The sequence below is a fragment of the Akebia trifoliata genome, unplaced genomic scaffold (assembly GCF_017979445.1).
Source record: "Akebia trifoliata isolate Shusen 1 unplaced genomic scaffold, ASM1797944v1 Contig01006, whole genome shotgun sequence".
Lineage (NCBI taxonomy): Eukaryota > Viridiplantae > Streptophyta > Magnoliopsida > Ranunculales > Lardizabalaceae > Akebia > Akebia trifoliata.
The window spans coordinates 801027-829013 of record NW_028237412.1 but is presented as its reverse complement, the minus strand read 5'-3'; the positions used below and the strand labels follow the sequence as shown (position 1 = coordinate 829013).

General features: G+C 36.0%; 1 protein-coding gene across 2 annotated transcripts; it reads left to right on the top strand.

Annotated features, from left to right (window-relative positions):
• The first annotated feature begins 60 nt into the window (after positions 1 to 60).
• Positions 61 to 27971, top strand: LOC147380771 (protein RETICULATA, chloroplastic-like). 2 transcript variants are annotated; one of them, XM_086431259.1, is made up of 7 exons: positions 62 to 888; positions 998 to 1096; positions 1524 to 1744; positions 2873 to 2942; positions 3126 to 3205; positions 23937 to 24001; positions 25489 to 27965. In XM_086431259.1, exons 1-7 carry the CDS (start codon positions 307 to 309, stop codon positions 25680 to 25682), a joined length of 1311 nt encoding a protein of 436 aa, XP_086287385.1. In that variant the 5' UTR covers positions 62 to 306; the 3' UTR covers positions 25683 to 27965. The 2 variants fall into 2 exon arrangements, with proteins under 2 accessions (XP_086287386.1, XP_086287385.1); XM_086431260.1 differs by lacking the exon at positions 998 to 1096 and having other exon boundaries at positions 61 to 888; positions 25489 to 27971.
• The last annotated feature ends 16 nt before the right edge of the window (positions 27972 to 27987 follow it).

Genomic DNA, 27987 nt, shown 5'->3' with positions numbered 1-27987 from the left:
ACCATTTTATGAAATACACTGCGCTGTTAGTTACACACTTTACACTCACTGACTCCATTAGTTCCGCCACATTTTCATGCCCACACTTTTCAGAAAATCGAATATGAAAGGTAGAATACCCATCAAATCGAACTAAAAAAAAGAAAAAAAACTTTTATATGATTCATTCCCCTGTTTCGTCGTAGATGTTTTTCTATCTTTTTACAGAGAATTACGGAGGAATCAAATATCTGAAGTCTTTGAGATTCAAATCTGTATTCTTAGCACCATTTGTCTTCTCAAAGGATCTAACAGTAAGGATTCGTAATGGCGATTCTTTCATTAAGATATGGTTTGTCAAACATCTCCAATTTATCATCTGATACTGATTCTGTGAGCAAAGATTTGATTTTTCACCTAAATACACTTCGATGTTCCACAAATCGTAAAATCGAGTTCAGAAATTCTGCAAATTCTTCTAGATACAATGGATTTACAAAGAGAGAAAAGCAGAAATTTAAGCTCTCGAGCATGTTAGAGCCAAATATCGAACCAGAGTATTATGATTCCGAAGTTGCTAAGTTACATAGTGAAGGAGAAATTTCCTTAGAAAATGATTCTAGGGTTCTTGAGGCTAGTTTTTTGCCTGATACTGACAGTGGAGGCGGTGATCGAGATTCTTTCGATGGCAGTGATGGTAATGGTGATGGGAAATTTCCATCTGGAGGAGATGGTGGTGGTGATGATGAAGATGGTGGAGAAGAAGAAGAGTTTGGGCCAATAATGAGGTTTGAAGAGGTGATTAAAGAGATGGAAGCTAAAGGGGTTAGTCTTCCTTCGGATATGTTAGAGGCGGCGAAGACTGTTGGAATTCGGAAAGTTCTTCTTCTTAGATACCTGGATTGGCAGGTACTTTTGATTATGATGAAACCCATTTTTTTTTTTTTTTTTAACTTTACTATTGCAAATAATTTGAGTTTTTTATATATATATATATATTTTTATAATTGAATTGTAGGGGGCAGTTTGGCCTTTGGGTGTTGGGATGAGGTCTTGTTCTTTGCTTCGTAATCGGATGCTCGCCGATCCTTCTTTCCTTTTTAAAGTTGGAACAGAGGTTTGTCAAGAAAACTGAATTTGATTACAGAAAGTAAATGTGGTAGAGTGAAGTTCTACAGAGTTTAATCATGCCCATGGTTCAAAATATCGTGTCGTATCTTGAATGTAGACTTGGTTGAGACTGATACAAAACATCAACTCTGATTGAAACAGTATTGTTTTGGTCAAGACAGAATTGTATTTTCTCTTGATTGAAACATTGCTTCGAGATGAGATTATAAACCTTGCTACTCATGGGTATGTTTTGGCCCAAAAATTTCACCACCCAGGAATTGAAAATCCACTAAAGGATGATCTAGAGCTAAAATTGAATGACTCATAAAAATGTGATCAACAGTCAACATGTACGGTGTAAATGAAGTCACTACCAACCTCTATGGTGATCAGGGCTCCCATCCATCTTAACTAATGTTTCAACGTTGCAGGTAGTTATTGATTCATGCTGTGCAACCTTTGCGGAAGTTCAAAAGAGGGGAAAAGATTTCTGGGCGGAATTTGAGTTGTATGCAGCGGACATTTTGGTTGGAGTGGTTGTTGACATTGCATTAGTTGGTCTATTAGCACCATATGCTCGCATTGGACAGCCATCTTTAGCAAAAGGATTGTTTGGACGCATCCAACATGCTTGTGGAGCTTTACCTAGCAGGTTACTATTTCATGCTCCTTGTGATAAGTTCATGAATTATTCACATACCTTACACAGTTTTTTTTTTTTCCTGATTTGAAGGAAACATATGATATGACAGTTCAATTTAAAGAAGTTTAGTTAAGGAGTTTTTGGACTTAGAAAAATAACTTTTCTATTATTCTTGAATTATTAAGATTTATATTTTTAATACAAACTGTAGAGGCATTTTCCTAAATATGCTTTGAACACCTCAAAGTTAGCTTTGATGGTGAATTTGCTTTCTTTCGCTGAGCTGGGGCACTGGTGTGGTACCTACCAAATACCCTCCGACACTTGAGTTAATATCAAAGTTGCAGAAAGTAATGGCTTAAAAGTTAGACAACCACCCAAAAGTCCTTTCCTGTGTGACCGCTTCTTCTATTTATAGGCTAATCCCTTTCCTTAACCCCCTCTCAATACACGTCACCCCTTTCCTTAAGGGGATTCTCGATGATCCCTTCGTGGATTTTCGGGTTCATTAAGGGAAAGCCTTTGCAAGTAGAAAGTTATCTATTTAGGAAAGAACGTGATTAATACGGTCAACCATTCCTAGATTCTTGGGATACTCTCCCATTCCGACTAGAGACATGGTTGAGCTCATCCCAACCACCTGTTTTGCTCATCCAAATAAGTAAGCAGCTCAGCTTAGCCAAGCTAAATTGATTTGGACCACAAGTACCCTGGGGTGGACTATACCGGACTATGATCTCTCCTGCCCTTCCAACTCCCTGCCATGTGTAGGGATATGATTCAATCTACATTCTATCCCATACACAAACATTACGAAGATACTCAATTTTTATCAACGTTTTTTTTTTTTTTTTGCTGAATTTTTTTTATAAAACCCAAATTGATCTTAAACTTTTTCCATTTAGAATTTTTGCTATATCTGATCCGATCAACTGGTTTGTGCCAAAAGGTATTCATTCTAATTGTAATCTTAATGAAGATAATTTGGTTCACTTGTTCTAGCTTGTTCTGAATCTGAAAATCCCCTTAGTTAGTGTGTCATGCTTCTTGGCCAGATTCATGTTGTGCTTGTGATTTACAATTTCATAAGATATTGAAGAAAGTTTGTTCAATGTTTCAAGTGCTCTTCCCATGCAGCGTCTTTGAAGCTGAAAGGCCAGGGTGTAGGTTTTCAATACAGCAAAGGGTTGCGACCTACTTCTATAAGGTAACTCATTTCCTTCTAACAGTTGGCTAGACTACAGGACCAACTTTAATTTCAGTTTCTAGTAGCATTTTTTATTATCAGTTTCTTGTAGCGTTTTAATGATCAATATGAGTTGTTGTTTATGTTTCTTAATGTTGAAAATTATTTCTTATCATGCATTATATTTACATATTCTGGATTCAGGGCGTGTTATATGGATCTGTTGGGTTTGTGTGTGGTCTTATTGGACAAGGCATTGCCAATTTAATCATGACTGCCAAACGGTACACTTCTATATTGACATATCCTGCATACGTTTTTTTTAGTTGCCACATTGCCTACTCCCTTAATGGTTTTGTACTGAAACACATTATTTAATTTGCTTATAATGTTATACATTTGAGCTTCAGCTATTTTCAGCCATTTTCTTGTAGCTCTTATGATTCGTTTGTCAGAATGGCCGTTGATCTATATTTCTATTGGTTGCTTTAACTTTAAATAAAGAATTGATAATTTACATGTTTTAAAGCGTAACCCTCAGTTCAGGTTTGCTTAAATTTCGTTCATATGAAATCATATGCGTGGTGAATTATGTTGAATGGAAAACTATTTTTCAGTGACAATATCTTCCTTTTCCTCTTTATGTTTAACCTAGAGAAATATGATACGTGGATTTTGAAAATCAAGATGTATTTTCTGTTCATAGTTTCTTAACATGACACATTGCCACTAAGGAAGAAATTATTTGTGCGGAAACAAGCTATCTTCTTAAATTTGATATTATTTTGGTAGGCCTCTGACCTTGAAGATCTTTGGTCTTTGTGGTTTATGGGTCTTCTTATTAATTGGAGGATAGTGAAAGATAATGTGGAAATTGGAATTATTGATACCACCTTTTGAGAAGATGAGCAAATGTATTGTTCTACTAGACTATATTTCTGTTGAATTGGTAATCTAGGTTCTGTTCAGTGATTGATGATTCTCCTCATTCTCTATAGAATTTCTAGAAGGCATAGGGCCTTTCAATGTTTGACAATTTGTAGCATCATCAATTCTTTGAGTTCACTATGGGCTTGGATGTCTCGTTTATATACACCTTCTGTATGTCGTGAGGGCAGCTTGGATGGAAATGAGCTGGCCATCCCTGTAGTGACAAGTTGGGGAGGCATTAGATGCCTAGCCCTTTTGGGAGGGCAGTTAGACTCGACCCACGGGCTTGATGAGATGGCAAACAGGATGGATGGGGCCATGTTGAAATTGTTTAGGTTTATGTCATCTTGGTTGCAGGAGGTGTGATGTTGCTATGGGTACTGGAGGGTTTAGTAGTTTCGGGAGTGTGGGAGGATGTTTCTTGTGAGTGACAGGAGAGCGTTTCTCAACCGGAGCTGCGGAAGTGGTTGCAGTATTGTTGATAGCTGTGAAAAAAGGATCAAAATTAACGTCATAGTAAAAAAGTGGCGATTGAAGGTAAATCAATTGTTGAAAAGAAAATTATTTACCATTGAAATCTATTTGGACAGCAGGGCCAACACACTTGGGACGAAAGCCAAGTTCCTAGTCCCCGAAAACAATAAATGGGTCTTTAAACTAGGTGTTATCAGAATTAGGAAGGCTTGTGACAAAGGTGTCTTGGCTGGAGTGAAGGGATAGAAGAAATGCTCAGGTCTTCTGACGCAATTTAAGAATGTACTGCAGTCCAATGTCTTGGCAGGAGATGTTTTGACAGGGACATCAGGTCCATGGGCCAGTTTTAGGCATTTAGGTTTTATTTTATTATTTTTCAGCTAGCGATATTTTTGTTATTTATTTTCCAGCTATAGGTTTATTTACTATTATGATAGTTTTAGTGGCTTAGAACTAATTTTTATTAGTTGTAGGGAGTTTTAATTAAATAATTTATTTTTTTAGTCATGTTATGCTTTAATTTTGGCCATAGATTAGTTTTAATGGTTGAGATTAGTCCTAGGGTTTTAGAAAACATATAAATATTGATTGTAGAGACTCTTTTTGCGGGAATGAATGAATGAATATGCAGGTTTTCTTGTGGGGGTACATGGTGTGAAACCATCACTTGTTCTTGGTGTGAAGCCAATGTAAGTTCAATACATATTATTCTCTTCCTCTTCCTCTTCCTCTTCCTCTTCCTCTTCACCTCCTTCATTTTCTAGTTTTGTTTTTACCAGCACAAACTGCTGAACCTAATAGCCAATCCATCCCCACATCTAAATTCCTTGCTGTTGTCCCTACACAATCACAAATCCAGACCACCCCAACAGTTCCTAGTGCTGCCAGACTGAACCAGGTCCATCTATTATGCTGCCAAACCAGACTCGATCCATCTACTATGTTGTCGAACCCTTTTATACTCTCCTTGTTGCTGCCTGACCTCAATAACAGAACCATACTGCAATTAGATTTAGTGTTGTAGCCCCTCTAAACCCCAACCGGCCCAAAATCTTACCCTAACCTATTCTACACCTAACCATAGACCAACCTACACCTTTTTAACCCAACCAAACCCTATCTAGGGTCCATTAAACCAACTAAAAATTGCAATCCGCACACCTAAGTTTTCCCTAATAGTTGGCCCCAACTTTTCTTCTCAAAATCCTTGAAAGATTAAGAGACACACTTGGATTAAAACTGAATTCTAATCGAATGGAGGTCCAATCTTCCATTGGCATCTCTCCTCTTCCTATTTGAAGGATTTTGTTTGTGGGATTGTGAGTGCCTTGGAAATTTTAATATAATTATTCATTTGATATTCTTGTGTTTTTAGGTGAATCAGGGTTACTTTATGTTTTCAATTGCTTTTCGGTAATCTTATCTGGATCTCTAATCATCCGTTTAGTTAGGCATCATGTCCTACGTCATGTTCACTCCTAACTGGTTCATTTCGATAATTTTGTTGGCATATCTGTAGAATTACCAGCCTTTTGTCTGGAAACATGGTTGTAATGACCAAAAAGCTCCCTGATAAAGAATGGGTAGGAAAGGACAAACCATCATTTAATTGGCTACCATAGAATTTGTTTGCCCCACATACCAATTGGCTAAAGGCCCACCAGAAATTTACTCCGATTGGACTATGGTACTTCATCGTAAGCTTTTCTAGTTTATTGTGGCTCATAGCAAAGGGAAATAACAATTACAAAAAGTTAGTTATCTGAGGACAAAGAACTAGAGCGGCAAAAGAGAACTATGAGAAATCGGATAAGAAGAAGAGAGAATGAGTATGGTGATGTAAAGAATGGAGAAGTCAGGTATTGACTCATCTATTTATAGAGGAGAATGGATAGGAAGTGAAAATGTCACCACATGGAAGGCATTCAGCCACGAAAATAAAGTCTCATCATGGAGACGATTTAGAAATCAGTGTGTTGAAAAACATGAAGATAGTTGTCACCTTGAAAGAAAATAATTGTTAAGGCGAGTGTCTGTAAGGATTCTCAAGGCCCTAGATATCTTCTGCCACCCTAAGAGAGGGTAGTTGAATGAACAAAAGTATACAATGTGCCTTAGCTGGACACATGTCTCTTAAAGACCTGTGTTTAATGGAGGTGGATAATTTCCCATATGTGACTAATGGTTTGGCATGGGAAACAAGTGGTACCTTGAGCTTAACGGCATTTAGGCACAACCCTTCGTATGTGATGCCTGGGGAAGCCCAACAAGATGTGTTGCTATCATCATCATTTTCTGAAGGCGATGAAGTACATAATAGATGGTGTGAATCTTATAAGAGGATAAATACAAATTATTAATATCGAAAGATGATCATGGGGAGAAATTTAATGGTAGGAAATTGCTAAATTCAGGTTAATGGAGTTGGGACCTATAAATAATGTAAATTGATGCTTGTTCAAAGAAATTGGATTTCTTATTGAAAAATTATGAATCTAACTTGAGCATTGGAGGATATTTACTAGGTACCGCTGATAATGACCAATTTTGTTCATATCATCCCAATTATCATAAGGGTATTGTCGGCATTCTCTTACATAAATCTTCCAAATTACATGAAAACCTATGCATCATCACATTGTAGACTCTTTTGCAGATTTTGAGGTGTATTTGGACATTTTCATGTAGGTTTCATGCAAAGTCTAATTATCCTAATTGAGGGTTTTAAAAAAAATAAAATAAAATAAAATGTGGAACATTAAGAGTCAAAGGATCAACCTTGATATACATTGAGGTAGGGATCATCTAGAGGACTTCATGAGCATCATCTCTAGCTATGTGGATTCATCTCATCCATTCATTTTGAGCAGATGTCACATTTTCTTTTATCTACCCATTATTCTCCTTTTAACTCCAGTTCATTATCTCTTTTGAGTTATGTTTTTTCCCCTAACATTATTTTGGGAAACTTTGGAGAACACCTTTGACTCTCCTTACCTATCTCTTGTTTTCTTTTCACCAACTCGTTTCTCACTTTTTACTTATCAAGCTTTTGGTAGGTTCTCATTTCCTTCTCCCCCTTTTGCCCTTCATTTTGAATTTTCCCTGCTTCTATCTATTTAATATCTTCTTCTCACCTCTTGAGGGAGCCATCTTTTCACATTTTTCTCTATAAATCTCTCTTCTTTTCAAGAGCATCTTCTTCTTCAGTTCTCTACTTGCTTCTATGGTTAGTTCTATCATGACTAGCTAAGCCTTTAGTTTGGATTTGAGAGGATGTCAATTCCCTTTTTTCCTTTTTGTGAGATTTTAAGTGTATTCATAACCATGGAGGTTTGATTATACAAGAATTTCTTCCACTTTATTGATGTTTTGAGGTATCTTTTACATTTTACATCATTTATGTTTTGTTATAAGAGATCTTGCACATTGATGGAATTTTGAGGTGTTTCATTTATTTCTCTTGTAAGTTTTTGTGTACCTAGTCTTTGACTTAGTCTATCAAGTATCATAAGTATTTAGAAAATACACAAAATACCTACACGCTAGATTTTTCTAATTTGGTCTTTATAGCTTAAAGTACCTTTGTGGAAGAAATTTACCTTGTTTATTCTTTTATGGGCTTAATGCTTATCTTTGGAAAGAGGACAACTCTTTAGTTGGTCCTTCCCCTTGTTATTTGTACTAAACAAGTATTAAAAGGAGAGTAGTTAGACTAATCTCAATGTCTTAACACCTCTCATCCTTAGTTTTATCCTTAAACTACTTCCATTTAATTTTTTACATTTTTTTTTTCGTTATTCCCATTCTCTCTTTTATATATATTTACATTTATATCATAGTTCACACCATTATTTTACACTTCACCCATATTCTTTTCCATTTCTTTATTTTTCACTTGTACAAATCCTTAATATCTTGTTTACCACCCCAATCCTTGTGGAAATGACATTGGGTACTCTCAAGTATTAATTGTCTATAACTTTACACCCTAGTTAGCATCCCCATACTTTGTTACATCGTCTTTTATTTATTGTTTAGGGAATTTAGTGTTTTATTCATAAGTTATTGAGTTGATAGATGCATACTTATATTTTTTTTTTGTCATTAAGAATGCGCACATTAAAGTTGTAACAAGTATTTACGCCCTCCAACTTGGATCTTACTCATCCTCAAGTAGGCAAAGTAACAATGAAATATGCATTGATTCCTCTTCAGAACACATCTTCATCTCAAACTCAGGAGAAGATCAAACACTAATAATTGAAAAGGAATTCTAACTAGGAAAAGAAAACAAACAAGTATGGAGGTATTGCTCTCAACTAGAAGTGAAGCTAAGTGTCCGATAAATCAATAAGATCCAAAACTTGGGGGGCACATTGTTATGAAATATTTTTTTGGCCAAGAATCCAATTCTCAATATTAGTAATCAAGGCAAATCCCACTCACTATTATACTTTACAAGATCTCAATAACTTTTTGAACTTGAGTGCATAGTGAATTGTAGGTTGACGTAGCGGAAGTGTGTGAATCAATAAATTTGGTTGATAAACAAGAAATAGCTTGAAAAAATATAAAGCAAAGAGCTAGAAAGGAATTAAGATAATGTAAAAGAGAATTAAATTGATTGAATTTCGTTTTGGAAGTTCCTTACGTAGATAACTTCATCATAACAACTTAGAAATTTTCTAAACTACTAAATATTTACATTCTTAATCTATCTATAACATAATAACAACTTCTAATTATAGCCTAAAGAAAAAAAAATGAAGTTAGACAAAAAAATAGAAACTTGAAAACAAATTAGAAATTTCCTACTAGAACTAGAAAATAGAAATCCTACTAGAACTAGAAAGTAGAAATCTTACTAGATCTAGAAAATAGAAACAAAAAATAGAAACAAATCCTAATAGAATTCGGAAACTTCTTAGATTGTAGATGTCTTACAACAAGCCCTTGTTCTTGAAGAGAACTCTTCCTAAGTTCAACATAGATAAAGAAACACCATCGTCAAGATAGTAAGGAAATATGTGCATATCTTCCGATAAGTCGACAATGTAATTATTATTGCTAATTTTCTTGAGGATGCAGAATGGATCTATCGTCTTGAACTTAGTTTGTTGTAAGTACCTATTGGAAAACAATCCTTACTATGGTAGACTATCGCCAAATCTCTTTCTTCATAGGATTTGGAACGCCTATGCTTTACTCCAAGAAACACTCCATAGTAAACTACCAATCAAGGAAATCCTCAATGTAGAGTTGGCCATTGAATTGTGGAATGTTCGTCTTAAGCCAATATTCGATCTGATGGATTCCGGTGAGACAGGGATCGTTTTCATCCAAAAATTAAAATATATTTTTGGATATTGATTTGTGGAGGATGTTGGGTGTTGGAAAAAATTCCGGAAGGGTGCACTAGATGGGGAAGGGTATGGGATGGTTGAGAAAGCATGTAGGAGTGTCATAGAGGTGAGACCGCAAGGTGGAGGGGTTGGGATATTTGTGTGAGGATTGCAACATAGTTGAATTGGCCTAATTGTGAGTTTGGCCAGGTGTTTTGGGGTTGGGAAATGGGATTATTGGAAGGATTTTTATGGGATGGTGATGGAGTATAGGTTTTAGGGTTTAGGGGAACATGGGATGCAACTTGAGAGGGTGCAATTTGAGCAAGATTGGAATTTTGGATAACGTCTAGGTTTTGAGGGAATTTGGCCTATTTAGAAGGGAATTCTATTTAGCCATAATTCTAGTCTCAAGCCTCTCAAATTGAGCTTCAAATTAAACTTCTAGATAAGATTTTGTGACAAAATCACCTTCACCATCTTTTGTGGATCTTAGAAAGAGCTCTGATACTTGACGTAGCGAAAGCGTATAAATCAATAGATTCAATTGATAAACAAACAATAGCTTGGAAGAAAATAAAGCAAAGAACTAGAAAGTAATTAACATAAGTAAAAGAGAATTGAATTGATTGAATTTTTTTTTTGAAGCTCCTTATATAGCTATCTTCATCATAACAATTTAGAAACTTTCTAAAATACTAAAATTAACATTCCCAATCTATCTATAATATAATAGAAACTTTCTAAACCTATTATAACTCAGTTAGGATACTTCTAATTATAGCCTAAAGTATAAAATGAATTTAGACAAAAATAAAAACTTGAAAACAAACTAGAAACTTCCTACTAAAATTAGAAAATAGAAATCCTACTAGAACTAGAAAATAGAAATCTTACTAGATCTAGAAAATAGAAACAAATCCTAATAGTATTAGGAAACTACTTAGAATTGTAGATATCCTGCGTCATGGGCTCACACGATCAAGGTTTGGTCCTCCTACCTTACTTCAAAAGTAACAACCACTAAGGATTGATTGGATTGACCAAAGGCATTGATTTAAAACCACTTTGATTTGTCCAAAATAACAAATAGTTTGGATGTTTGCTTTGATACCTCGCGGGTTTATTTGCGATATCCCAACTTGCCAACGTTTTTACAACGACTTTTATCCTACTTGTTTTTATTGGTCACAAACTAACACTAATCAACTTTGAGCATCTCATTCGATTCTTGTTTCTTTATTTCTTATCTTTCTTTATAAATGACCTATACAACGGTAACCCTTTTTGGTGTACTTGGTCAAATTATCTAGTTCCTTCTATTTTTCTAGTAATCCTAGTTCTGTTTTCTTCTCCGAGAACCAAGTGAACAAGACGGTCATGGTTCATTGGGCTTGGTGTCTCTTAACACTCTAGGTGATCATCAAATCGACAATTATGGTATTATACCTTGACCTACAAGCGTGAGCCACATGTGAAGTGTGAGTTTTCAAGATTCAAGAGTTTTTGCACATTGTCTAGTAGACAAGTAGTGAATTGGACTCATCCTGAAATTCACAAATTGAATTTTCTATATGCCTAATATTGATTTTTCACCACATGCCCTTTCTCATTATGGAATTCAATGACCTTTCAACAACTTAACAAATGAGTTTTTTTTTTTTCTTTTTTTTTTCAATTTTGAACACCAAAAAGAAAAAATTAAGGAAAAGTTTGGAATGGAAGATGAATCACTGCAAGAAGTGTCCCTCCTCCACCTATACTTGTTCCTTGTCCCCAATGAATGGACAAGGTAGGACTCATACACATTCATTAATAGATGGGATTTAAAGGACAACATTCATTCAAAAGGACTAGAGAATGGGAGAGACACAACCTAAGGTTTTCTTCAATATTAGCACATGTACGCATTCCAAAGAGATACAATAAGCCTCAAGGGATGCAAGAAAAAGGGCATGAATCTTGATAACAGGATCATAGAGTAACAATGAAACAAACTCAGAAGTGAAATCCTCTAAGTAGGGCTTCAAACATTTGCCTTTGACAGTGAAGGATTTGCTAGTCTTTGGGTTATCCACCTCCACAAAGCTATGTGAGAAAATAGTCTTGATAGTGAAGGGCCAATCCACTTCGATTTTGGCTTACCAGGGAATGGATGTAACCTTGAGTCATGAGTAGAACTCTATTTCCAACTTTGAATGACTTCCTGAGAATGTTCTTGTCATGACAATCTTTCATTCTATCTTTGAAATCCAGGCATTCTCATAAGAGTCATTTCTAATTTTTTCCAATTCATTTAGTAGGAGTTTCCTTTGAACTCCATATTGATCTGGGCTGAAATTGAGTGTCTTGATTGCCCAATAAGCTTTGGGCTCCAACTCAATTGGCAGATGACATGCTCTTCCAAAGACAAGGTGGTAAAGAGGCATCCCTAATGGAGTCTTATATGCAGTCTTGTGAGCCTACATCACTTCGAATAGTCTCATAGACCAATCCTTATGATCTGGGTTTACTGTCTTTTGAAGGATGTTCTTGATCTCTTTGTTAGAGATCTCGACTTGTCTGGTTCTCTGAGGTTGATAAGGGTGACTACATTCTGGGTAATGTCATACTTATGCATTAGACTTTTAAAGGGCCTGTTGCAAAAGTGAGTTCCCCCATGACTTATGATGGCTCTGGAGGTGCCAAATCTAGACAAAATGTTCTCTTTTAAGAACTTCAGGATAACCCAATGGTCGTTTGTTTTGCATGGAATGACCTCTATTCACTTGGATACATAGTCTACTTTCACAAGGATATATAAATATCCAAAGGTGGGAGGGAAAGGGCCCATCGAATTGATGCCTCAAACATAAACATTTCAATGAGTATTGGGTTTAGGGGCATCATGTTCCTACGACTTATACTTCTCAACTTATGGCATGTATTACATGAAGAACAAAACATCATGAAACAAAGTATGCCAATAAAATCCTAATTGTGAAATATTGAAAGTCGTCTTCTTGGTAGTGAAGTGGCCTCCACATGAAACAGAATGGCTAAAAGACAAAGTGGACTAGAACTCAGACTCAAGCACAAAACGTCTAATTATTTGGTCTGATGAGTATTTAAATAAATACGGTTATCCCAGAAAAATTTGTGCTCTTAAGAAAAAAGCTTCTTTTGATCTTCTGTAGTCTAGTGGGAGGGAATGTGACCAATGACAAGGTAATTGGCTATATCAGCATGCCACAATACTTAGGAGACTCATTTGGGAAGTCTCAGCCACAGAGGACGTCTCAAAGGAGGTACTAGGATTAGTCTAGAGAGATGGTTGGCTACTACATTCGCCATGGCCTTTTTGTTCTTGATCTTAATGTCAAATTCTTGCAAGAGTAGGATCCATCTACTGAGTTGCGGTGAAGCATTCTTGGATAGAAGGTACTTGAGAGCCTCATAATCAATATATATATTACTTTGGACCCTATGAGGTATGACCTAAATTTATCCAAGGCAAGACAAATCGCTAGCAACTCTTTTTCTATTGTGGAGTAGTTGAGTTGAGGGTTCGGCTAGCATAGTAGATCACATGGGGTAACTTGTTCCTTCGTTTTCCTAGGACTGCCCGTATGGCATAGTCACTAGCATCGCATATCACGTCAAATGGGATTGTCCAATTAGGGGGTTGGAAGATGGGTGTTGTGCTCAACAGGGTCTTCAACTTTTCAAAAGTTGTGATGATTCATCAAAGAGGAATCCAGTAACACACTATCCTTGGATAGAGGTTGCATAGGGCTTGGAGATCTTGCTAAAGCCCTTGGTGAATCTCCTACAGAACCCAACGTGCCCCCAAAAGGACCCAATGTCTCTAATATTCTTAGGGATTGGCATACGAGAGATGAGGTCGATTTCAGCTTTGTCTACCTCAAGCACTTGGAGGAGACGATGTGTCGGAGAACAATTCCCTTAGATACCATAAAATGGCATTTCTCCCAGCTCAACACCAGATTCTTCTCTTCAAGCTGAATCAAAACAAGTTCTAGATAATGCAAGCAATCATTAAAAGAATCACCAAAGATTGAGAAATCTTCCATGAATGCCTCCAGGAAACATTCAACCATATTAAAAAAGAGGCTCAACATACTTTTGGACCGAGGCGAGGGCATTGCAGAAAGGCATACTCCTATATGCAAAGGTTCCAAAGGGGCATATAAAGGTCTTATTTTCTTGGTCCTCAAGTGCAATCTCGATCTGGTTGTAACCTAAGTAACCATCCAAGAAACAGTAATGACCATGCCTAGCTGATAAGTCTAAGATCTGATCAATGAAGGGTAGGGGAAAATGGTCTTTCTCGTGACCGCATTCAATTTACTGTGGTCGATGCACATCCTCCAATCGATAGTATGCCGAGTTAGAACCAAGTCAATTGTGCTCATTTTTCATGACTGTTATCCCATACTTTTTTAGTGACAACTTGGGTTGGACTTACCCATTGACTGTTAGAGATGGGGTAGACATCTCAAAGCTTGAGGACCTCAGCCCTAACGACACCCTTTGTGTTTGGATTCAACCACCTTTTCTCTTCTTAGGTGGGTTTGACATTTTCTTCAAGGTGAATCCGATTTGTGCAAATTGTGGGGTTTATTCTCTTTAGGTCTGCTATAGTCCACCATAATCCGGTCTTGTGTTTTCTAAGGACATCTAACAATCTAGCTTCCTGGTCTTGAGTAATCTCAGATGAAATGATGACTGGAAAGGTCTCCTCTTGGCCCAAACAAGCATATTTCAGCTCAACAGGTAAGGGCTTAAGGTCAAGTTTTAGAAACTCGATAGAGGATAGATGCTTGGTCTCAGTTGTGGGTAATCGTTCAAACTTGGACCTCCACCTATTAGTATCCAGCAAGGGTGTAGATTCTAAGAGGGCAATCATGTCTCTCATGGACTCCTCATTATCAAAATCCTAGAAGTCCACCAGGCATACTTCTAAAGGGTCCATGGAACTTATTTGAGGAAGACTATCTTGGGCAAAAGACTTAAGTAGATTTATTTCTTGGATGTCCTCATGGTCATTGGGTAGCCTGCAACATGGAAATGTTTAACTCAACTGCCATATTCCCAAATGACAGTTTCATTATCGCATTCCGACAATTGATGAGGGCATTGGAGGTGGCAAGAAAAGGCCTACCCGAGATGACAGGAATTTGTGAACTAGCATTGTGCATCAGTTGAGTGTTCAGCACTATGAAGTCCATCAGAAAATACAACTTGTCAACTTGGATAAGTACATCCTGAACTATGCTTCTTGGGATCTTGACTGGTAAGTCTTCAATTTGCAAAGTCACCTTGGTTGTCTTCAATTCTCCCAATCCTAATTGCTCACTCAAAAAGTAAGGCAATAAGTGAACACTCACACCAAAATCAAGCAATGCTTTCTCAATCTGGTAATTCACCAATTACACAGGATGTGGTGGGTCAACCCGGATCCTTGTATTTTGGTGGGCGGTTGTGTTGAATTAGCACACTTACTTGTTCAGTTAGAAATGCTTTCTTCTGAGCATTCATCTTTATTTTGACGGTGCATAAGTCTTTCAAGAATTAGCATATGATGGTCCATGTTTGATTGCATCAATCATGGGGATGTTCACCTTGACTTGTTTGAAGTGCTCTAAGATCTCTTGATTTTGGATTGTTCTTTTCTCTTGGTACAATCTTTTGAGGAAATGGAACAATTATAGTGACTAATTTCACTTCCTCGAGGTTGGAAGTATTGGACTCATTGATTGAAGCTTCGTATTGACCTTTCTGAATTTGGGGTTTTTGGGTCAGGCAAGGGTTAGGCAGGAAATGTACCTTTTCAACCTTTTCCCAACTTTGGGCATTCTCCACAAATGGTTGAAAGAATTCCCAAGCTTCATCAGCTATTTGGTTAGGAATTCCTCATAGCACATGGTCTCAACCAATTGCAAGGTGGAAGATGCGAGTCCATTGTAGAAGAAGCCAAGGAAACTCCATTGGTTAAAGTTATGGTGGGGGCATTTTTGGAGAAGCTCTTTAAAGCTATCCCAACATTGGAAATATGACTCATGTTCCTTTTGGGTAAAAGTCACAAGTGCTCTCTTGAGGGCATTGGTCTTATGAGTGGGAAAAAACTTCTTTAGAAATTCTTTTGTCATATCTCCCCATACCAATTGATCTTGGTCTTAGGAAGTGAAGCCATGCTTTGCTTTCTCCTTTAAAGGAGAATGGGAAGAGTTTGAGGCAGATAAAGTAGTCAGTTATATTTTGAAAGTGCACGGTGGCACAAATCTCCTCAAACTCTTTAAGGTGGAGATAGGCATCTTCAAACTCAAGCCCATGAAATGTAGGGAATAAGTGGATTACTCCTGGTATAATATCAAAATTGTGACCTTGATTGAAGGGGGGAGGACAATGCATGATGGAGCACTAAACCTAGTGGGTAGTAGGTAGCAAGCATGGTTTAAAATCTCTTTTCAATCCTATGTTTTGAGCTTTTCAACAATCGAAACATTCCCGATACATTGCCGAAACATTAGATACGTTTGGCACATTAATTTTTAGGTTTTAATAGAATTCTTTTATAGAAGACTATGGTCAAGGGGTATGCAACAAGTTTGAAAACATTGGGTGTATCAAATATTTATTAAAATGGAGGGATTTCATTTAAATAGTGCAGTCTTTCATAATAGACAAAGGTTAAGGGCATTGAATTGTTCATCGTTCAAAAATCAAAACAGCCCAGCCCTTCATTTCTCTGAGAATGTAAGGAAAAATAGAAAAAACAGAGAAGAAGAAGAAAAAGGAGGAGGAGGAGGTAGCTAACACTGAGAAGAACTCGACGTGACTTCGGCGTGTCAAGGTATCTCTTTCTTTCTCTTTCCTTTCTTCTTCTCCCCTCTCCCTTTCCTTTTCCTTTTTGATTTCACACAAAAATCACCGAAACCACTTAATATTTCGTTTTCTCTGTTGTTTCGTCTCGGTATGCCAAAAAACTAAAATGTTTTGTACGAAACATTACGAAATGGGACGATATTTTGAACCATGGTAGCTAATGCGGAACACATATCAAGTCAACAATCAAGGGTTCTGATGAAAATTTTGTAATTATTTAGGTTTTCACTTATTTGGGTCTAGATTTATCATTTTATAGTTCTGGGTTATTTTAAATTAATTATTTATTTAATTTTCTGTTTTCGGGCTTTAATTTTATGTTTTTCGGGTTCTTTTGATATTTTATTGGCCCATGGTCTTAGTATAATATTGAGGAGCAATTTAGTAATTTAAGTTTGTCTTTTATTTAAGTTTATTACGATTGAAAATTTAGGAGAAAAAAATTGCGAAAATTAGGTTATTTATTTGGTGTTTTAGTTTGATTAGGACTCTTAAATTTATTTTCTTTATATAGATTGTATTAGTGTTTATTTATTTATTTATGAAGTATGATGAATAAAAAGAGAGCTTGAACTTTATCTTACCAACAATGAGTGTGGTGTGAGGCCATTTTGGAGTGAGGCCAATATAACACTCCTTTCTTTTAATCTTTATTTTTTATTTTTCTATTCTTTTGTTTTTTTATATTTTCTTTTAGTTCCTTGTTCTTCATTTTTGAAACCCCTTTCTAGATTCTTGAAACCTACAAACCTCGACCCTTAATTATTTCCTTACCTACAAACCTTTAATCATTTTCATTAGGATTGTGATCATACTTGCAAAAAGTAATAATTAAATTACACTAAACCTTACCTCCAACTAAATCTCTTAAACTTTATCCTAATCCCTAGACCTTCCCCTAATCGAAATTTCAAAATGTTGTAATTGGAAAACTTTGTGTTTTACATTTCAACATATAGCCAATTGAGATTTCGCTATTGTTGCCCAAATCCGAAACCAAATTCCCTAAGCCCTCTTATTTTTCCCCCCCTCACTATCTTGCATCAGTAGAAAAGTTTAAAATCTCGTTTCGTTGTTTCTATTTTTTTTAAAATCAAAACGATACCAAAATATTCCGAAGCATACGAAACATTCCGAGACATAAACTTAAGCATTTATAGTGGTCTTTCAGAAGATATCTAAGTCAAGGGGCATGCCATTCGTTTAAAAACATAGGGGTATCTTAAATATTTACAAAATGTGAAAGGGGGTTGTATAAATGAGTTAGTCTTCAAGAGAAAACCAATGTCAAAGGCACTTATAACCTTGAGAACACGGGTTTCACTCTCTGTAGACACCCCATTTTTGCGATTGTCTGATTCGACAACTCGTCACCCAATTGTCACAGATCCCTAATGATGAATGCATCATACATGCGAAGAGCTAAAAGCTCGTGATAAGTCCTTTCCCAGTCCTACCCTATTCTCTCTCTTCTCGGAACGCGCAACTTAGAAATTACGCACTCTTAGGATCACTGCAAATTCAAACTCGACGTAGAAAGTACGCTTAGGATCGTCACCCATTTCGATGACCTAGAAACCTCGCAATACTAGGAAAATACAACATTGAGACTTACAAAGAATCACATTGCGACCAAACAAAATTGTTCACCAAAATTCAGAAAAATTGACAAAATGATGTAAATACCCTTCGCGGGTCCCATAGGCCTGTTAATAGATATTCGAAAATCTGAATTCGATTCGAAAAATCGGATATTATTCGAATTTTTCGGATATCGAATTCGAATTCGGATGTTATTTTAAGATTCGAATGAGTTTCGGATACGAATTCGGATGTTATGAAATCTGATTCGATAGTATCCGCTCCGATTTAAATATATATGTTATGTATTAATGTTACACAACTAAACCTATCTTTCAAATCTTTATCTTCTCTCTCAACCAAAAACGCAAGAACCAGCAATGGTGGGTTTTGACTATGCGGGCTCCATTACCACCCTCTTCTTCGACCGGCGAGCATCCAGGTAGATACTTCCCCTCTCTCTCTCTTTCTTAAAGTAAAATTAAAACCCTATTTTTTCGATTGTGCGAGCTCCATAAGCATCATCTTCTCCGGCTTGTGAGCATCGATAGATACTTCCTCTCTCTCTCTCTCTTTCTCAAAGTAAAACCCTATTTTTTTCCCTTCAAAATCCATCGGCTTCAACCTCAAACCAAAATAATCTTGATTTATTTTTTGAAAATCCATATCGTCAATGTTGATGTAAAAAATACTTGATGTTTTGTTCGAATTTTTCATCATTTTTTTTCAAAAATCAAAGTTTATTTAATTTTAAGACTGAAATAGGTTGAAGATTACAACTTTTGAAGTTGAAAAGAATAGGAAAATCGATTTGTTTTTTACAGATTGAAGATGATGGTATAGATCGAATCAAAATTTTGTAGGTTTTTATCAGATTGGATATTATCGAATATTCGATATATTTTTCAAATTCGAATTCGAATCTTGGTTAGTGATATCCGATAGGATTTGAATTCGAATTTAGATAGTAATATTTTTTTCGGATTCGAATTCGGATATAGCACTATCCGATCAGATACCTATCTGTTGACAACCCTTGGGTCCCATACCCACAGGTGACTTCCCTTCCATCCTCCTTTATCTTCCATAACCCACACCTCAGCCTTTATTCTTCATGATTAACATCCCTCCATGACCCCCACATTCATCATCTCTATCTCCTTCCAGTGCTCCAGTAGCAGCCCCGACCTTTCATAGCTCCTTCTCACTCTCTTCCTTACAGTTTTGCAACCCCCCACTCACCTTATTTGACAACAATTAACGTTCCTCACAACTCCTTCTCAGACCCCACCTCCATTAGCAACCTTACCTTCGGCTACTCCTTTTGACAACAACCTACCTAGACACTCTATTCTCCCTTCTCCTTTCTCTTTTATTCCCATCTGAGCCAACCACATCTGACTTCACCTTTGCATAGCAGCCACAGACCTCCACTTAATTCTCTCAAATTTTTATACCCAACCGAACCTTCCCACCACAAAAAATCATAGTAACCATCATATGTACAGCAGCCCTTTCGACCATCATCAACTCTTACATCACCTCAACTTTTTAGCTTGGCCTTGCTCGGTTTTTGCACCCAAGCCATCGCAACGTTTTGCCTTGGCTTTTTCTAAAGGGATCCTCAATAATCGGACCTCAAGGTGAGTCACCTTTATTTTTATATTATTCAAGTTATTTTTACCGATTTAACTAGGTGCAAAAGATACCAAAAACACAAAAAAAGGGGGGAGGGAGTAAATTGTTTTTAAAACTTAGTGAGTCAACTCACTATTTTGATTCATATTCAAGATTTTTTTTATTTAGAATTTTTTTTCTCTTCTTAAACTCCAATATTTATCAAATCCAAAATCCCGAGTCAACTCCTTGACTTCAAAAAGTTTTTCAAAATTTCATCAAATCGTGTATTTCAAATTACGTTCGGTTTGATCCCAAAAGATATCTGGGGTATATAGGCAACCTGGGAAGTCACTCCAGGCCCGACCACACCAAAATCTTTTTTTTTTTTTTTCCATTAATTTTCTTTTTATTTTATTTTATTTATGAGTTAACTCGGTAGGTTTTTTCAGTTTAATTTGAATATCTCAATTAGACTTTGACCAAGGTCTTTCCAATTTGACCTGAACTTTTACTTTTAACTTTAGTTCCCCCGTTGACTATAGGATGGTCTTGGATAATAGTAGAGACCAATTTCTTGATCGGGCGGGTTCAATGCCTAACACCTTCTAAAGCCCGTAATCTGACCCTTTACCCATTGTCTTTATCATAGATCGACCTGAATTCCATTCAGAGTCATTTTATGGTTCCTAGACCTAAACTAGGTGATGACTCCAAAACACCGGGATTCGTGTTTTCTAACGGATTTTCCCTATGGGCACTTTCACTCTGAAGTCTCATTTCGCAAACATCAAACCAGAGAAGAGAAAACCAGAAAAAGAAAAGGAGGGAAAAAGCTTACCTGAATTTCGGTGATCCAGGTTTCTCTCTATATCTCTTTCTCTATAGATCTCTCTATCTCTGGATTTATCACTCTCAATTTTTTCTTTTTTTCTTATTTGGGTTTTTAGGTTTTGTTTCAAACGAAACATTTCGATACAAACAAAACAAATCGAACCATTGGCGGATCAATAGATTATTGCATGTTTCGTTTTGGTAAGTTGAAATTCCGAAATGTTTTGTACGAAAACGAGACGAAATTTAAAACCATGGTAGGTAGTCTCTCAATGTTTTAGGTTCATACCTTACAAATGAATTCTCCATTCTTGGCAGTGCTTGCCTTCTAATTTGGGGCCTAGCCTCCTCACCTTGGTTACTCTCATGGTACGACATTGTTGGAATATAAATTGAATCCCCACTTCCCGAAATAAACAAATTATCAAAGAGACCATCAATAGTTTTTTCTTGATTTCTTTGCAACCTATTTTTACAATCACGTACCCATATGTTCATCCAAATAGTGTTACAACCAAGCAAGTTCCGCTGCTTGCCAAATGGGCTATATATATAAGGTCAGGTTCGGCATCCAACATTAGGGAGCCAATTTTGTCCTATGTGGCCTAAGTTTCGGATTGAGCTGATTTTTTGTGAGGATGATCTCCTCACCATAGTGATCATCCTCACAAAAAATAAGCCCAATCGGAAACTTCTAAGTTGATCAAAAGTGGTTTACAAATTTTCAGTAAAAAATCTCCTCATCATAGAGATCATCCTCACAAAAAATCAGCTCAATCTGAAACTTTTTAGCCACATAGGACAAAATGTTGGCTCCCTATTGTTGGCTGCCGAACCTGATCCATATATATATATATGGGGTTGGGATCCGTTGACTCCTAAGAATGACTCATGAAAAAAATGCATGATCCCAAGTCCCAACCCTTTAAACACAAAATCCAATGGTTGAGATTTATGAGTATCTTGATAACAAAAATCTTGGAGATACTTATCCCGAGGATAAATCTCAACCATTGGATTTTGCATCTGAAGGGTTGGGATCATGTGTTTTTTCATGAGTCATTCTTAAGAGTCAAGGGATCCTGACCCATATATACATGTAAGTGGTGGATGTAGTAAACCCTTGTTCTTGAATACTTGATTGTCAATCCCCAGCAACAACGCCAAAAGCTTGTTACAACTTCAATGTGCACATTCTTAATGACAAAGAAATACAAGCATGTATCCCTCAACTCAATAAACCATGATTAAAACACTAAATTCCCTAGACACAAAATGATGATGTAATAAAGTCTGGGAGAGCTAACTATGGTGTCAAGTTGTAGACAAGTAATAACTTGGGGAGTGTTAACTATGTTGTCAAGTTGTAGACAAGTAATACTTGGGAGTACCCAAGGTCATTTCCACACGGATTGAGATGATAAATAAGATACTAAGGTTTCCTACAAGTATAAAACAAAGTGAAGTATAAAATGTTGGTGTGGGGTGTGCTATGAATGCAAATAGATAAGAGAGAATGAAATTAGTACAAAAAATGTAGTAAAAGTAAATGGAAGTAGTTTAAAGATAAAATCAAGGATATGAGGTGTTAGGATATTGAGATTAGTCTAACATTTCCTTTTTTAATACTTTTTGAGTGAAAATAACAAGGGGAAGGAGCAGCAAAAGAGACGTCTTCCCTCCAAAGATAAACATTAAGCCCATAAAAGTGTACGGTAAATTTCTTCCACAAAGGTATTTTAAGCTATAAAGATCAAACTAGAATATATATATATATATATATATATATATATATATATATATATATATATTTTGTTACAATGAGGGTGTCTGAACTCGTAAGTCTGACTACCAAGGGGAGGCAACTAGCCTCTTTGAGCATTATATCTTGCCCAAATCTCTTGAGTACATACAATACCCCACAAATCATACATGCTAGGTAAATCGGGATAGATTTCTGTGGGTACTCAAAACATCAATAAAGTGAAAGAAATTCTTGTACAATTAAACCTCCATGGTTGTGAATATACTCAAAATCTTATAAAAGTGAGAAGGAATGGTCATCATTTCAAGTCCCAATTAATAGGTTAACTAATCATGGTGGAACTAGTCGCGGAAGCAAGTGAAGAAGATGTTGTAGAAAAGAAAAAAGGAGATTTGTAGAGAAAAATGTGGAAAGATGGCTCCCTCAAGAGGTGAGAAGAAGAGATTAAATTAAGACAACTGGGAGAAATTCAAAATGGAAGACAAAAAAGAGAACTGGAAATGAAAACCAACCAAAAGCTTGGTAGGTAAAGAGTGAGAAAAAGGGTTTGTGAAAAGAAGACTAAAGAAGGGAAGAAATAGTCAAAGGTGTTTTCCCAAGTTTTTCAAAATAATGCTAGGGGAAAAAGAGAGCTCAAAAGAGATAATGAACTTGAACTAAAAGGGGAATAATGTGTAGGTAAAAAGAAAAAGTAATGTCTTCTCAAAATGAGTGGATGAAATGAATCCACATGGCTAGAAATGATGTTGATGAAGTCTTTTATATGATCCCTAGCTCCATGTATTGCAAGATTGATTGTTTGCCTCTTAGTGCTTCACATTCTCCATGCACCAAAGAAAATTTCTCAATTAAGATAATTAGGCTTTGCATAAAACCTACATGAAGTGCATAAGAATGCCTAAATATACCTCAAGATTTGCAAATAAGTCTGTAATGTGATGGTGCATGGGTTTACGTGTAACTTGGGAGACTTATGGAGAGAATATGCCATGTATCCATTCTTATTGGATTAGTCCTTAAGAACCACAAGCAACTAATAGCAGATAATTTTATCTTGTTTTGATTGATCGATCATTTTATTCTCTTCCTTAACGATATATCCGCAGGGAAATAGAACCGTAGATTTAGTTCTCTTGTTGCAAACTAATCACTTCAATGAGCTCTAGATCTTAGTTTCTTAGCATCTTCTCAAAGAAGATGACCTAAAATTGCCCACTGCACACCTTTTTTCTTATCATATCTTTTGATCAAATGGGGCAATTTTGGATGATTCTATCGTCAACTAGATTATTTGGATACTATTTGTGATTCAAATACAATGTCCTTATTGGTTGAAGAGGTTCCTGTACAATGTGATCCCAGTCATATAATTTTGACCATGAACGTATGATTTTTACCATAATTGAAAGTAACATCATTTGGTTTTCAAGATTAGAAGCTGATTGTGAAAGATTCATAAGACTTCGTATTTGTATTCAAATATACACACTGCAAAATTGTTTTTTTTCCTTTTTTTGATTTTCTGATTTTCTTTTTCGAGCACAGTTGATTCCTCACTATATTTCCTTTTTACGTTGTCAGGAACATAAAGAAATCAGAAGAAGACATACCTGTGCCACCTCTACTGAAAAGTGCAGCTCTTTGGGGTATGTTGACTCATTTTTAATGATAATTTGCATAGGTGTTACTTTTTTTATTTATTTAAATGTTAGGATAATCTTGAATCAAGTCTTAGTCAACGAGCTGATGTGGACATAATTTTTCTCATTACTCATCCGTCACTTTTCTAATGCTCTGTAAATAGTTGTAATAGTTTTGGGTCTATTTGATTAGGCTTTTTTACAATTGATAATTATGACCTTTTTACTGCTCACATTTCTAGATGTTGCATTAACTTCAACAAGACATAAAAAATAATCGTTTTTTGGGAATAAAAAAGATTAAAGAAAAAAAAAGGCAAATAACTGAGGAACTAAAAACTAAAAGATGGGTTCAATAATAATGTGTCAACTGATCTACAAATTAGATGGTTAGGTACTTAGGTTCATCCATTTATATCCAGAGAAAAAAAAATTCTACAAATTAGATGGTTACAAATAAGATCAACAGTTTGATTCTCTTCCACAGCATGGGAGACTCATAGAATGTAAGCCACATCCTGTAGAATGTAAGCCACATCCTGTTGAATGTGTGCCAAATGTATGGGACAAGCTGGAGTGGTGGACTTCATCTCCCCTGCTTGTCCTGAACCAAGTATTTCACATCTGATATATGTACTCGACATGAAACGTTTTAACTACCAAGTAATGAAGTGGGCTGCCTTCTGCTTCTCTACTCATTAGATAGCAAACAACAAAGATGGTGCTATTTACCTGGGGTTCCAGTTCTTCTGTCAATATGCTTTCTGGGTTTATAATATGACCGAGTCTTTTAGGTGCTTGGGATCATTGTCACCAAGTCGGGGTTTGGGAATAAGTCGGCAAGGGAAAATTTTGAAAAATACAGTAAAATTGGAAAAATCGAGCTAGGTTTAGGACCGTGTAATTGTTCCTACTAGGTTGTGTTCTCATATTATGTAATCAAATACCATGATAAATTACAACAATAAATCACTAAACCCCATATTAAATTAGAACAAGCAACCACAGGACACAATTAAGGTCTGTATTGTTCAAAATATAAAAAAGATTACAATAATGAGTGCAAGCTAAGATTCGTTAACCGTTCAAAATCAATGTTGTCTTCATTTGCATCCTTATTATCTAACACTACATCGGTAAAATGATCACCACCGTCTTTATCATGGTCATCTCTTACTAGTTGCATCAAAGGTCATCTGTTTTTTTTTTCTTTTTCCAATTTAGTCACAAAGTTCGTGATTTAATCGTGAAGTTTGTAAATGTCGAGACTTAATGAAAAAGACCTGTTTAAATCAGTGAACGAAAATCTCATGATTTAATCGTGACTTTTCAAAAAGTCGTAGATTTTGGCGACTTTGCTTAGATATGTTAAAGTAGTAATATTTAGCTAATTCAACCTTGGTGATCCATTTTATCTATTAGGTCCAATGCTGAAATAATATTTGTGGGTTTTTAAAGACATTTCTAACTCATTCTTTACTAATTGACTTCAGGTGTATTTCTCGCGGTTTCTTCAAACACTCGCTACCAGATTATAAATGGACTAGAACATGTTGTTGAATCATTGCCTTTGGCAAAACGGGTTCCTCCTGTTGCATTGGCATTTACTGTAGGTGTCCGATTTGCTAACAATATTTATGGTGGCATGCAATTTGTAGATTGGGCCAGGTGGAGCGGCTGTCAATAACAGTAAATATTTGCATTTCTAGTGAGGTTTGCAAAAAACTAAGAGAAGAAGTTGTATACTTAAGAGGGCTTAGTTTGTCTTAATTGATCATGCCTGCTTTTTAGTGGGCTTTCAATTAGTCCCATAGTATGAATCGTTCTAAAGAAGCAGGAATTTTTGAAGTTCTTTGGGGAGTGGTGTGAATTGTTTGCTATGTTGGTGAAAGACATGCTGAGATTAGGAGACGGTGCGAATTTGATGTTGTCTATGCGAGCAGCATGAGACACAATTTATGAGGTTTGGCAAGATGATGTTCTTTCACCATTACCCTGAGAATCAATTTTATTATCAGTCTCACTTCCTCAGAAAGAAATTTTATATTTTCCTCGTAGAATAATCGGAGTTTGTTATGAATATGTACATTATACAATTGTGAAACTTCCCCTAGGGTTGATGGTTGCAAATTTGAGTAAAAGAGTCCTCAAAAAATATGGATCAGGTATCCACCCCAACTTGGGCAAGGGCTGAGTCATTCCCCCACAACTTCTTAGTCGATTCAATGCAAAGTTATAACGGTAAGTATCACTCCTTGGTGTATGTTTCCTTTCTGCCAACACAAACATAATGTCACCCACTGACCCCATGCACATCTGGTCCACCTAATTCAGTTGATTGGTGATTTGTGGCCATAAATTCCGTCTTTTTTCATGGGTGTTCTTAGTAGGGGTGTACACGGTTTTGGGTTGTGGAAAATAGGTTTTTCCCCCAAAACTAATCGCCAAACCCATCATCCTCAACAGATTTTTCAAACACAGTTGGATAAAAACAATGAATTTTTTCGGATGATTTAGAAATTCCCTCCATGTTTTGCCAAGTATTAGAGATACTCATAAGTTTTAAAACTGATGACATACCACCCTTGACCTCATTCTCCTTTGAAATACTTTTATATAATGACTTAAGGCTCCCATCTTCAACTTCTAGCCACAAATCTTCAAGCGTCTGAACCTCATCTTCAATTTCTTTCACTTTCCCTTCAACCTCTTTTGGAAGACCCTTGATTTTTTTTCACCCAAAAATTCATCTTCTTTACTTTCCAAAAGCCCTATCCTTGTGTTGAGGCTTGAAGATTGAAGGGCATCCATGAGCATCCATTACAGCTCTCCAATTCCCAACCTTCTCTAAACTTAGTTTCATGTTGAGGATGCAAGCTCAAACCCTCTGGTTTGATCTACATCTGCAAGCCTTGCAATTACATTCTCCATATCTCATGATCTTAGATGCCTAAGATGATGGGTTTGGGAGAGGTTGAGGATGGTAGGTTTGGAGGGAAAATCTGCTGAGGACGGTTGGTTTGGTGACGAGTTTTGGGGAAAATTTTGTTAAAATCAGATCATCACCCTCTAAATATTATCATAGGAGGAAAAAATTGCATGCATCCTTGTGGATTGGTGTTAGTTACAGAGAGGACTTGAAGACGTATAAGATCTTTTGAAGACTCCACATTGGAAATTACATGTGGGTTGCATTTGGATAAAGCTGGGTTTGTTGGTTTAGTTAGAATGATCAACATGTGACCATTGTGTTATAATACTGGATTCATTTAATATTATGTTTTGGGCTTTACCGTGGATTTTTTTTATGTTTTGGATTTATTTTTATATTTTATTGGCATGGTTTTAGTATAAATGCTTGGGGTAGTTTAGTAACTCTAGTTTGTCTTTTATTTAAGTTTTAAAGTTTGAAATTTTATGAGAGAGAAAGTTACGAATATTGGAGAATTTTCGTAATTTATTTTTCACTTAAGGGTAGCTTAGGTCTTTTTGGGTTAGGGTTTTGTTTTACTATTTAAACACATCTTTATGTTATTTTATGAAGATTTTTAATGCAATTTATAGAATTTTTGGTTTTCCTAATTAAATGTTGGGGCATTCATCTTGGTGAGTAAGAATCATCAATATCTTCCATTTTCTTTTTGGTTTGCAGTTATAGTCTAATTTTCTTCTTTTTCTTCATCATTTTTTCGTAGTTTTTTGTAATTTTCTATTTCTAAACCCTAGGTCAGTCCTTACTAATCTCTTTTAGAGATCTTACACATAATGGAACCTATCAAATCCTCTCCCAAAACTACTATGTCACTGTGCTGTCCAAACTAGCCCCAAAACCCTAATCGAATCAACCTAAATCAGCACAAAATCATTTTTACTTACTGCCCAATAATTTACAGTAAGCTTAAACCATCCTAAAATTTTATTTTTATTAATCTAACCTTATTCCTACTCCAGATCTAACTTTAGGATTCCTAATTTTTTTTATATCTTCTCAA